The sequence below is a fragment of the Echiichthys vipera genome (assembly GCF_963691815.1).
Source record: "Echiichthys vipera genome assembly, chromosome: 10".
In the NCBI taxonomy this organism is placed as follows: domain Eukaryota; kingdom Metazoa; phylum Chordata; class Actinopteri; order Perciformes; family Trachinidae; genus Echiichthys; species Echiichthys vipera.
In genome coordinates this window covers 24,729,411-24,742,820 of record NC_139835.1, presented here as the reverse complement: position 1 = coordinate 24,742,820, position 13,410 = coordinate 24,729,411, and the positions used below count along the sequence as shown (strand labels likewise).

The following is a 13,410-nucleotide window of genomic DNA, read 5'->3' as shown; positions in this document are numbered from 1 at the left end:
GAATACAAAAAAATATTATAAAAGTACACTGAAACCCACCTCAATGAGGTAGAGCACTTGTGAGGGTGAGGGGCCGAAGAAACGCGAGTCCAGCGAAGGACTGAGGCTGTTCTCACCGAGCTTGGCGTGGTCCAGACACACAGCTCGCAGATTCTCAACGGTAGTGTTATCTAAGGAGACAACAGCACAAACATGAATGAACAGGTACATTTGAGCTTACATTACCTGTGTGTTATATATATTATATCTTCATCAAGTAAATTGGCTGGATAATATTGAGAGCACAGGTGCAGGTATACCTGGGGGCATGAGTTTCATGAGAACTCGAGCTCCATCTCGAAGCAGTGGCATGTTGAGGTTGCAGCCCAGGTCAGCCACCTGCCACAGGAAGGAGATGTAGCGCAGATGCAGCGACATAATCTGTGAAATTGGACAGGGTGTGTTAGGAGTACTAGATGTACACATCAACACACAATGACACAAACAAAACACTGTGGTCGACATTAGGGCCGAGTGACATTTTCATAATTGTGTTTTTGACTTTGCAAAATAATGCAATTTACAATAAAATAGTCCCGAATAGCAATAGCAGCAATATAAATGAATATGCCATCTGATAAAAAGGTAAAATAATATTTTCAAATAACACAACTGTCCCAAAAAAATACATTCCTATACACAACATCTGTCACAGAACTGCAATCATAAACCCGATTATTTTGGTCAAAGGAAAGGTGTGCTGCTTTATAACACATCATTGTTAAACTGGATGTGGCACAATAATTTATTTATCTTGTTTTTATAATCTTTGGAAGCCTAAATTAAATATAAAGATAGCCCAGCCCTAACTCATCTGCCGTATTTTGAGGTAATATGGAAATCTGCTCCGTTTTAACGGTTACTAAAGTATCTGTGCTGTGAACTCACCACACCAGGAAGACAGCTCTCCACCTCAGGATTGGGCCCATCGCTGTAGTGGTTGCCGTGGTTACCAGGAGAGCCAGTGGATGAGTCGGAGGAGCTGTCTGGGCTTGAAGGCATGTTGGCACTCACCTGGGTCAGCTTGGCCGTGATCAGCTATAAAAAACAAATTGCAGTGATTTAATGTTGATGTAATAGATGAAACCCCAGCCCTTACATCAGTTCAACTGTCATTTCTGCTTCATTATAAGTGTTACTTTTGACGCAGACACAATGGTTAGGATCATTCATTTTAATGAACAGTTAAAATAAACGTGCCTATAATATGTGCACATACAAAAGGCACAGAAGAGGCAACACAGCACCTTTAATGAAAATATTTCTTTCATTCTTACCGTTTTGTCCTTCAAATTAAGCTGTCCAATCAGCTTCCTGTCATCAGCTGGATCAACAACTTCCCCACCAATGAAGAGCTCAATCTTGGTATGCGCAGCATTAGCTTTGATCCTGTTGAGGATGCCACGCCGAACCGAGCCAATTGTATCGTTGGTGTGTGACCAGATATCCAAGTCATCTACCTGACGCCCCTGGTTGGGGAAACGGACGATCAATGTGATATGCTTCCCACGGAAAGCTCTGCAAGAGAAACGGAAGACAGAGGTTCAAGTGAAACAGTGAAGCCATGGCATAAATGTGAATAAAGCAAATCAACTTTTCTTCTTCTGGAGTATACACACTCAGGGAAGACAGAGGTTTATTATATCATGTTGGGCAACAATTTATCTTATTTTGAGTGTAATGTTCATGAATTTAAATGTTTGACCTGTACATAGACTTACTATTCTTGTGACACTGAAACAACATCACTGCAAAGCATCCTTTGAATGATTGTGCATTTTTGAATCTATTTTCATGCTAAATCTCAGTAATGTTAAAATCTATGTCATTGTCATTGTAACTGTACCTGGACATAGGCAGTATAGTTCTTTCCTCGTGGTAGTCACTGTCACACTCATTGATGTACTCTTTGAGCACAGTGAGAACTCGCACCATGCGAATAGCCTCCTGACGGGCGCAGTTGATGCTGTCTTTGTCTCCATCTAAGACACACAGGGTGTCGTAGGACGCCTTCAGACGGTCAAAACATGACTGGATGAAATCTTCATGAATTTCAACCTAAAGAGAGTAAAAAAGTACAACGATGAAGACTGGCAACTTGTCATTACAAACAAATTATTTAGAATGGTTTCACAGGACAATATTTGTTGAAGCAGACAAACTAGAAAAAAGAAAAAAACAGACATGAGCAGATTAAACTTATGCTCTAACTCTAATAGAACAGTCATTGTACCTGATTGACTTGTAGTTTTGGTCCGAGGTTGGTGTAGATCTCTTTCAGCAGGTCTATGGCTCGACTGGCAATGTCATCGCTTCCTTGAATTACCACCTGGGAGAGAGGAAAATATGGGAAAAAGTGAGTCGGAGCTGAGAGTCTGCCTTTCATGCATACAAAGCACTAAAGTAATGAGGAGCATCATTACTGACCACTCAGAACACAAGAGACAGCCGTTTGCCTCTTGTAATATAGTGGCAAACAGACAAAACCTAGCAGAATTGCCTCTAGCAGAAGAGAAGATCTCAAAAACACATACATAGCGCCAGTCATACCTGTGTCCACTTTCAACTTTTTGTTTGTTGATGCAATTTCTACCTCAGGGCTACAATGACAAGTGGACAGTAGAGACAAACTGCAGAGCATCTTTGCACCAAGTTAGGACAAAGGATGATCCAGTATGTTTGCTGTACTGGCACCTCAGCTTTGGAACATCATCACGGTTAGTATTTGTTTGGCTTTTAAATTGTCTGAAGACAAATTTTTCAGACCTGCCTTTGTGCAACCACAGGAATTTCCCTTATTCTATTTAAGAAGATTTATTTGTAAATTTCCTTTACACAGTCTTTTAACTGTGTTTGAGTTTTTCTTTTGAGTTTTTTCTTAATATATTTGTGATTTCTTTACTTTTTGTATGCTGTCTATGGAAAACACTGTTTTCTCAGTTTGAAAAGTGCAATACAAATAAAATTATTATCAAAATTTAAGTTATCTCGGAACCGAGAGTGTGATTGTAACGTGAGCCTAACCAATTACAGTTACATTTATCAAATTGGGGCTATTGTCCACAGCAACATACAAATGTAAGATCCAAGTCACGGTAGATCAAGGAAAAGCCTTTGAGAGGAAGCGTCTCAACACTCAGTTTCAGGAGTGCCCCATGGCTTTCAGAATCATAAAGCAACATATAGAATGACAGATATTTTATGAGAGAAAGAGATATACTGTATATATAGAACCAAAGCCTACACATATCACCATGTGTTTCCAAACAAAACGTATGCCTCAATTTGAAAATGAACCAACCAGAAACCTTTAAAACCAGACATCCAAGATATAAGTGGTGCTCAAGGTGACTAAACGCAGACCTCTTTTTCAGTTTCAACGTATCCAATTTTGTTCCTTCAAAACAACTAAAGCTATAATAAAAACTATTAAGCATAAAAAGTAAAGAAAATAGCCAAAGGAGTTTAAAAGCACTTAACTATCTACCCAATAAACAAAGACATCTCCCTATGTGTGCCAGATGCAACAAATCTCCTCACCCTCCAGAGGTAGTCCAAGCCTATAAGTTCCAGGTCATCCATCATGTAGGCCCTGCGTTTTGCCACCAGCTTGCCCTCCCTGCAGTTGACAGCCTTGAAGAACCTCTCAAAACATTTCATGCCATTCTCCGTCAGCAAAGATGGGTCCAACTGCAGAACGTTATTTTCAAAGAAGTCCTTATTGATGTCTGGGTCCAGGTCTGGCTCATCACCCATCAGCTTGGAGTACCTATTGGGTGGCAGGAAAGTAACACAGTATTCAAAACAGACGTTTGCCGATTGACAAATGTAAGGGAATTCATCCAAACTGCAGGCAGGAAGAGATCAAATCAAATGGTACCATTTGAAGCAGGCCTCACGGTCACAGAGAAACACTGCATTCTCGGCCAGACACTTCCAGATCTGCTTGGCCTGAGGGGCACACAGCCACAGCTGGCCATCTTTTAGCAGGAATCTGACGGAAAAAAAGAGAAAATCAATAGTGGACACTGGTGGCGAGAAGGTTAGAGAAACGTGCTTGTGAAGGTCATGTAGTTCATCCCAGACTTGCATCATAATTGCTGGTGGGGCTGAAGTCACTGGGTACCACTCGCTCCTCCCTAATTACCCACTGTTGTCCTTGAACAAGGTACTTCAATTGAGTGGCTGACTCGCTAGAACTGTGGATTTACTATGTAGCTCCCACGGGTCGTGTGCGAGTGTGAGATATTAAGACGACATTAAACAGCATATATTTGTTATGATTTGAGCTTTTATATGCCTAAATAAAAAAGCTGGGATCTTCACAAAGATGTAAAAGAGAGTAGAAACCAACCAGGAAATATTTAATATTTAATCATCTAACAACGATATTCAACATTCTGCGTGCTATTTTTGAGTAAAAGCTACTATTATAAAAATGACCATGCCAGTAATTGAATGAATCTATTATCAATGCGCCTGATCTGAGCCACAGTTTGAGAGATTTTACCCCACTTAACACAAAGTACAGCGATTTCTAAGGCAGAATATGTTGATAATTAAGATTTATATATTTAGTCTTTTTCCATTCCTAGTCTCAGTCTGTAGTCTCAGCTTGAACTAAAATTGACATTCATTTGATGTATTTGAATATAAGATGTGATGTTCTACCTCAGAAAGTTGAGTCGTTCCTGCACTTCCTGTACATGGCTGTAGCGGCTTCCTGGTCTGACAGTCTGGGGGTCAAACTCAGCTTGTTCTTCTGTAAAAGCACACAAAGGACTGATCAGACTGAAGGAAATGCACATGCCAAATGCAATTGCTGTACCTATGAAAATGAAATGTCCGACTGACACACGGTGCCATGTCTTGCCCCGAAAATGTACCTTTGGAGAACTGCCTCATGGTTTCCATGTAGGCTGAGAGGTTCTCAGCCACCAGGGTGACCAGAGCGTGGTTATGCTGCAGCTGATTGATCAGGTCGTGGCGGTAAAACACATGAGGACTTCTCTGGGTTTGACTAAAAAGAGAACAGCAGGAGGAGTAGAGGTTGTAAGAGAGACAAAAACAGAAAATTCACTGAGGAAGCAAGGAAGACTAAAAAACAAATTGAGAATTAAGCTGACTTTACCTACTTTTAGTAACACAATTTCGGATTAAAAACAAAAACATAGCATGACTGATTTCTCATTTGTTTCTATTAGGGACATAAAGAAAGCAGCTTTCGGTGTATTTGTGTTTGTGTGTCTCATAGAATAACCAGCAGAAGAAGTCATATCAATGGACATTTCCTGCCTTGTTTCCCACATTAAATCATATTTTTGGCTTGAAAACTAAACTCAAGAACCAAATGAGTCTGAAATCCATGATTACTACATTTCTTAAGTAAAATATATATATATATCAAATGCAGGAAAACAATATTAGCATACATTTGAGTGTGTTCAAGGCATGAAATACCCCTGATATTACGCATTGAGTGATTTGTGCTGAAAGGAGCTGGCATCAGAAAGAACGGGGCTCCATCTCAAAGGACCTTTCATTCAGTTCTGTAACTGTCTGGATAAAATGACTATTCTGTGTGTGCACTATGGCTTGTGTTCAGTACTGAGAAACTGCACAGAACCCCCCCCCCCAACAAAAGGCTCTAGAGAACTTACATACATCAGATAGACTTCTCCCAAAAGATGTCAGATTTATGGATTCAAAGTAAGTACACGTCATACATTTTTTTGTAATTGGCTTGCATTCAGTTACCACACCTTGATTTTCTTATCCAACCTGAAACTAGGGCTGGGCGATATGTTCAAAATCTTCTAAATCTCTATCACGATATAGGTTAATTCAATACACATGTAAAATATAGCACGTTTCCTGGTAATCCAAAAAATAAATATTCTATATGAAATAGTCACATGGTAACGCTTAAAGCAGTACGGCTCATGTTTTTCCACATCGGAATAGAAAAATATATATATGATAGGCGTTTTTATATTGTTTTGGGGATATATATCATCTCAACCAGCCCTACATGATACTGACTTGATTGTGTCTCAAGCTATTTTTAAAATTATAACCTCAAGCTGCAGTATGTTTAAAAAAGAAAGAAAGAAAAAACCCCGCCAGAACTTGAAACAGAGTGAGACCTTTTCCTGCAGAGGCAAGAAGAGGTGCAGAAGTCTAGTTTTCTCTCAGAACACCTTACAACTGCTCAATATCGGCACAAATAAACTGCCAACCCCAGGTTTAAAAAGGAAAATAAACATAAAACTAATCATCTAAGAACATACAAATACAAATGTCATTATGATTTTCACATAGCACTCAATAACTAATATATATAATTTATTTTTTTATTATTAGTTGTACTAGTAGCAAAAGCAGAGAGGGTATATTATAATAAAACCTAGAGCTCATTGCATAGACTCTAGTCAAAATACAAGTATCCTGTCTATTGTTTGAGTGAACTACACATGTGCAGGGCAGGGGAATAGATGAGGAATCAGTCATTTGAGATGAAACCCAAGAAAGAATTGCTTAAGCGGATTCATGACAGAGATTTACATTTTTACATCATGTATATATATATTTATGTATCATAAACATTTCAAAGAGAAAGTTAGACTTGACGTGAAACAGAAATAGGTAGAACCCTGGAATTAGCTCTCAACTTACCCCGCTAAGTTCGTTTGTATGTTAATTGGCATTTTCTTTCTGAAAAACAACAGGCATGTATACTACATGTTTTTCTACATCGACTAGAAAAATCACTACTTCAAATCCAAATAATTTATGATCAAAGGTAAACAATGACTTCATATCAATCTAACAAATTCTGTCACAAATGTACCATGGTAATATTAAATTAATGTAAAATCTCCCTATTTTTAAACTACGACAGCTGCCTGACAACTTAAAGTCCTTATAACATGATTCAGAAATGTTTGGAATTATGATAAACCTACACTTCTTATCAGCATGTAGGACAAATGGGCCTTTCATTGAAGACATTTTAGCATTGATTAGTAACAGCAGTGCTTTCCCTACTACGGCAAGTAAAAATGTCTATTGTGAAAAAGGCCTATGGTTAAAAAAACAATGTAAACACAAACTAACTTTTAATATTTACTGAGCATTTACTTGACAAGCTAGCTACGAGACTAGACAGATAACTAGCTTATCTTCTGTAGACAGAAGCGGGCATTTTGACTGGTTGGATGTGACTGATTAGGCACTGGAGTGGTTAAGTCTCCAACGCCATCTTTCAACTGCAGTTACAGAGTTGACTTTGTTACAGTATAACAAAGCAAACTAGAAAGTAAGAGTACCTTTCAGTTCCTTTCAATGTACTAGGAATATAAGTGAGCGTTCCTTGCCCCTAACTAAAAAAACATGTCCAAATACCTGTAATGCTTGATTTAATGGGCCACACGCAGTGGGACATGTTTTAAGAACATACCGTCAAAATCAGGAGGTTGGGAGCACAATTTTGTTTCAAGATTACAATAAAAGTAGTGCATTTTGGATGTATTGCCCAGCCCTGTTGGTCAGAGAATAATTCAGATGCTATCCTGCAATGATAGGACACTAAACTGCAGGGTCATCTACTCTCTTGAGCACTAAGCAGAAGAGTTGACGTGCCTCAGCCCTTGTGCAAATGTGATGAAAATGCCAAGAATGTCAGCTGGTCAAAATTAAGTGAATGTGAAAATTAAGAGGCTTGTTGCTTCCTTGTGGGTGTTCATGCATTACATGCAAAAAAAAAACATTAATAATTCAGAATAAAACACTTTAAAGAATATATTAAACACTTCATAGTTGCTGACATTAGAATCTTCCTGTACATATTCCTGTAATGTAAAAAAATATTTTTACTATGACCTTACCTAAGGTTTTGAGGGGCTTCTCCAAAGAGGCTACAGATTTCTCTGATTTGCTTCAAGGCAGGGATCACCCATTTGTCATTGGTTCGTAGCTCCTCTATGAAGCGATCTATCCACTGAATCTTCTGCGTGTCTCTGTCCTGTGAGTGAAAATTAAACATCCTCAGTATTTTCAGTTGAATAAACCCTCTATCTGTTATATGCTATTCACCTTTAAACATATTCACCAACATGTACCTGCGAGCAACTGTAATCTAATATTTTGATGTGAGCACTAAGAGCCTGGTCCATGATGTCTACAGGCACATCATCGCTGTGTGCCAGGTTCCACAGCAGGTTGAGGACCTTGTGGGCCATCACCCCATCCTTATCATCCTCAGCCAAGCGCCGGATAAGCTCGAGCAGTTTTTCACGCTGCTTCTTGCTGGCATTGGTCCAGCTTGCCTGCACAAGAGGAACAACCAAGGTTCCAGAGGTTAAGGCAGCACTCAGAACAGTATGTTGCTATGATGCAACAATTCAACTATAATATGATTTAACCGAATTCAAATATACAGCAAATTGTTTAAAAACTTCCTTTATAATTTGTGATTGAGTGACTGATTAATATAACTCTTACTCACCTTGAAACAGTCAAAAAGGTGATCAAGCTGCTCAGGTGAGAAGTCCCATGCCAGCTTGGCCAGGAGGTCATGGACGTTCTTCACAATGGCCTCATGCTTTCCAGCCTGCAGACAGACAACAACCCAACTGTTGGTTTAACAAAATACTTCTAACTTCCACCACCAGACGTCTCAGCAGTGTCATGTCACAATTAAAATGAAAAAGTTCTTCATACTACAAGTGGATACTACTTTCCTTTCTCCGCACCCTGGAAATAGGTTAAATTGTGCCAGAAAGCCTTACTGTGCTTCTACTTCAGGTGAGACCAGAGTCAGATCTACAGCTGTGTATGTCTCGATTAGATGGTGGTTCTCACAAATGGTGCTATGGGGGTTCTAACAAATGACCAGCTATGTTACACGTGCCCCTCATCGATGAGAATTGGATGGTAAAATCCGCCTTCCTACACAATGTATGCCAGGGCAGACACGCAGCTGACAACCTCCCAGCAAAACGAATTGATGTTGCGGAGACAGACTCGGACATACTGTGTCAATAGACCGCTGCAAACTTGTACCGGTCAAGACCGCAACTATCTACAGGCTAGGACCACGGAAAGCATGTCTGAGCCTCCAGAAAGGCTGAACTTGGGACTCAGTTGCCTGCTGTCGGTTAACGGTTAAAGATCAGTTGACGAGGGTCTGCTCTTGGTTTGAAAAAATCCAAAAAATCTAAATTAGCATCCCTAGTCGTGATCACGCCATGCAGGCTCAACCTGTACTGGTATAGACCATTAGCACAAACGCCAATGTTATTAACCCAGTGCCTGGGAGAGTGCAAAGCTGACGTTCAGGATGATTTCCACTATAAAAACATGACTGGGCAAGAAAATGTGGCTCACCACTGTAAAAGAAATGTGACAATATTGGAAAAATCTGACCAGTCAACCGTCTCAACAGGTCTTCTCATGCCAGCACAAAACATACACTATTAATTATAATATATATATATATATATATATATATATATTAATAGTTCCAAGCAATTTTCATTAATCTAGAAAATAACTGACAGGTTAATCAATAATGAAAGTAATCGTTGGTTGCAGACCTACATGAGAAGAATACTAAACATTTTTAAAAGTTAGTTGCAGTGTACCTGTGCCGCCCAGATGTTGTCCAGATCCTGCATTGTAAGAGCTTTTTCTTTGATAACAAAGCGAAGGATCTTCTCCAGTTTCTCGACGTACTGCGGCTGGTGCAAACTGTCCCTGAGCACAATGGACAGGATGTGGTTCTGCTGGATCCACTCCTGACGCAGCACAAGCAGACACAGAAAAGTGGATTTTAGATACAGAGAAATGTTTGATACACAGTTCAAAAGTAAAGATCTGAGCGTACCGCCATGCGCTCAGCAGTCAGCCACTCCTCCTCTTCAGGGTTATGCCGATGAGTGTAGTAGGACACGCTGGAGATCACCTTGTTAACTTCATTTAGTGCATTCATTTTGCCGTTAAAAGAAGAAATTTGCAATAACCTGGTGATAAAATGGAAACATCAACTGTTATGTGATAACTGCACTCAAATTTTGATAAAATGCTTAGTCTAATGAAAAGTTCCCAACATAATCTTTTAATACTCACCTAAGAATCATTTTTAATCTAAAAATCTCTAAATTCTTCACGGTCTCCTCCTGCCCCGGTACACGAGAAGCCAGATTCTTCAGAGACTTGATTATCATGGACAGTGCGTCGTTTTTGGCTTCATTCTTTGCCTCTTTCTTCAGCTCCTCATCTGTGAGATTCTCTAGAAACTGGGGAACCATCTCGATGACTGGAAGGAAGTACTTCTTTACCGTGTGCAATGTGAGAAACTCGTAACACTGGCCAAAAGGCCTGTAACACAAAAGGACACAAAATCAGGCTCACACAATCTGGTAAGAACATCAATAGTACGCAGACCACATAAAATGTTAAGGAAAGCTCATCGATATGTTGTAGAATATTGTTTTCATTGAACATCAGCCTCACTTGATAAGTGCAGCGATGATCTGGACGTTCAGTGCTTGGCCGCTCATGAAGCGATCGTGCAACATTTGAAACCCGTTTAACGTGCCAAATTTGTTTATTAAGTCCACCAACCAGCCCTGTGAATAAAAACAAACAAACAAGAGAAAACAAATTGAAGAAGCTGCCTTTAATCTGTTGACTGAGAGACGGTTCCCCAACTTGTCCTCAATTACCACTAAAAGAGATTTCCTGTTGGGATAATAACTGAGATCAATTTCCTATATAAAATTAATATATTTCCTACAACCAAGTTCACAATATATTTCTGTGCATTTTTTCTCCTGAAGTCATTTGAGAAGGAGATCCAAAGCACTGAGGAAGAGACACAGTATAAGGCACAGTCACACATGCACAAAAATAAAATGACCCGCCTCCTGTTCACGCAGATTTACTTTCCATTAGAAGGGAATGTTTTATTTTTTCCTTCACACTCATAGAAAGGTAGTGGAGTTCAACTTTGGTGAACTTTGACCAGCAAAGTCGCAGCCTCAATCTATAAGAGAGCAGTGTGTGGTTGACCCTGCATGGCTGTAGTTTTGAGTGAGGCCAGACGTCGCTGTCGCTGTCTAACCAGCCAGAATTACCTGGGCAGGCGATTGGCCCTCGTATGCATTTGCACGTGTGATCTTACTTTTAGGGACTGAGAGAGACTCCAAACAGCTTTACCTGCTGCATTTATAATGTGTTATAATAAACAACTTTAAGCTAAAAACAGTAGCAAAATCTGACTTAATAGTTGCACAGTGAAGCACTAAGTAGGACTGGGCCCCCTGCCAGCAGAGGCAGACAGGCAAGCAGTGCTGCAGTACTGTTCATACTGACCCAATGCCCACGCTGTATTCATCACTTTTCACTGTAAAATTCATATTCTCTGGTGTATCCACCTTCTTGTTTAAACAATCTCACAACAAGTGTCTTATAGGCTGTGAGTTCTATATTTTTCATTATGACGCTACTCCAGAGATGGATTCTCTTTGTTTCAAAAGGGCCCATAGGGTAAGACTAAAATGCCTCTCTATGGATTCTATCAGAGATTGACAGGCCGACTGTCCTCTGGAGGAAGTAAACAGCCTGTTTCCTGCACAACAGTTCCTGATTAAGTTATTTTAAAATTGTATTCATGTATCTGATCACAGACGGTAGGGGAAAAGGGTCAGTTTCAAGAAAAATAAAAACCTGACCAACTGAAATTACAAGGACAAACGAGTCTTTAATGAGCATTAGACATTATATTTAAAAAGCTACAATTTTATGTTTAGTCAACTGTTGCAGTATTGATTTACCTTAGGAGAGCGTGGGTCTGGTGGTCGGGCGAAGAGCTCATCGTCAGCCAGCTGTGCTCCAGCGGGGACAGTCTCAGAGGGCCGTGTGCCATTGTAGATGTGGAACTTGCAGTGAGGGTTAGTGGCCATGGCCAACAGCTCCAGTAGAGGAAACCAGTCCTGAGAGAGCTTGGCCACACACAGCTCCACCAACCGGTGTGTGTTGTTGATGATACATCTCTGTGAAGCATGGATTGTGGCGTATTAAAAATTAAACTACAAGAGGTAGAGAAAGAAAGCAAGCTTATGTGAGGAAGACAATTTCAAGTAGGACTGGAAGTCTGGTTTCTATTAGCTAGCCGGAGTAGTTTTGACCAATCACGTTTAAGCGTGCTTCGATTGTATGCAGGTAAACCGTCTGTGTGGAGAGCAAAAGAGGCGTAAAGCATTGGCCGAAATGCAATCTTGAAACCCGACAACAACATCGCCTGACAACTTTTTATTCATTCATATGCAGTCATCGGTTTATAGAGACGCCGCCTCGCAACCCCAATTTCATTCTCCCAGCTCACGTTGCTAATCAGACTGTAAACAATGAAAAGGAAGTCTTGGCCTGGATATCAGCTGGCCCCAGAGGCTAAACCGTCTTCAGACTGATAGCTGATGGATTCAGAGATTATCACAGACTCCTAAAATAGACTACTTGTTAATTTTAATGTTTTATTCATATTTTGGTGCAATAACTGACATCTCCCATCGTCAACAATATAATGTAAATCAAATGCCCCTTCGGCATGGTTCCATCCAGACAGATTCACATCTGAAGGAGCCAGTCATCAGTAATCAATGCAGTACTGATTCGTCAGGGCATTCCAAAGAAGCCCTCGGAGATCAGTAAAGTCGTGTGGTGCACAAGAATTTGGTTGCATCTGAAACATTTTTAAATGAAATGAGAATAATCAGAGCAGCTGTGGATCATGAAAAAATGTTGCTGTGTAATGTGCTAAAATAAGGTTGGATTAAAAAAATGTAGGAAATGGAAATTTATCTAAGGTTGACAGGGCAAAAATACATTTTTTCTCCTTTACATCCTCCTCTGTCTCAGTGGTTTATCATGAAAAGTTTCCAGAGATCAATCTCCTTAATACAACACAACAGCTAGCCTCAGACACTTCTAACAAAAAGACCATTGATCACTGCTGGCGTTCTCTCAGCTCCAAGGAAACCAAACAGAAAACTCAATTTACTGGCAAGACCAAGGTCCGAACAATGTGTGCATCCAATGAGATAAGGGCAAAGATGTCAAAGAATAAGTAAAGCTAAGGTGATTATGCCAAGTCATGCCACCTGCCAATAATATAGATTCCATCGACCTTTCATAACACCTTTGATCCCTGCCATTGAAACTAGTACAAAGTCGTCGTGTTTTGTCGGAACCAAAAGCACGGTCAAATTCCGATGGTTATCCTTTACCTCTAAAATTGAGCTTTTATCAGTGTTTAAACTGATAAGTGCAGTTTATTATAGGTTGGTTATTTTAATTGAAAAAAAGGTA

General features: G+C 39.9%; 1 protein-coding gene across 1 annotated transcript in view; it reads right to left on the bottom strand.

Moving 5' to 3' along the window:
• usp9 (ubiquitin specific peptidase 9) overlaps positions 1-13,410 on the bottom strand; it is a 41,631-nt gene that overhangs the window by 16,101 nt on the left and 12,120 nt on the right. The window contains exons 6-23 of the mRNA XM_083921819.1: positions 11,877-12,095; positions 10,555-10,670; positions 10,168-10,419; positions 9,926-10,061; positions 9,684-9,836; positions 8,546-8,650; positions 8,160-8,366; positions 7,926-8,062; positions 4,926-5,059; positions 4,711-4,801; positions 3,920-4,033; positions 3,580-3,808; positions 2,273-2,368; positions 1,886-2,097; positions 1,317-1,557; positions 928-1,077; positions 300-420; positions 40-170 (exon numbers count right to left, since the gene is read on the bottom strand). Of these exons, the coding sequence (XP_083777945.1) occupies positions 40-170; positions 300-420; positions 928-1,077; positions 1,317-1,557; positions 1,886-2,097; positions 2,273-2,368; positions 3,580-3,808; positions 3,920-4,033; positions 4,711-4,801; positions 4,926-5,059; positions 7,926-8,062; positions 8,160-8,366; positions 8,546-8,650; positions 9,684-9,836; positions 9,926-10,061; positions 10,168-10,419; positions 10,555-10,670; positions 11,877-12,095 (2,844 nt within the window). The remainder of the gene's footprint in view (positions 1-39; positions 171-299; positions 421-927; positions 1,078-1,316; positions 1,558-1,885; positions 2,098-2,272; positions 2,369-3,579; positions 3,809-3,919; positions 4,034-4,710; positions 4,802-4,925; positions 5,060-7,925; positions 8,063-8,159; positions 8,367-8,545; positions 8,651-9,683; positions 9,837-9,925; positions 10,062-10,167; positions 10,420-10,554; positions 10,671-11,876; positions 12,096-13,410) is intronic.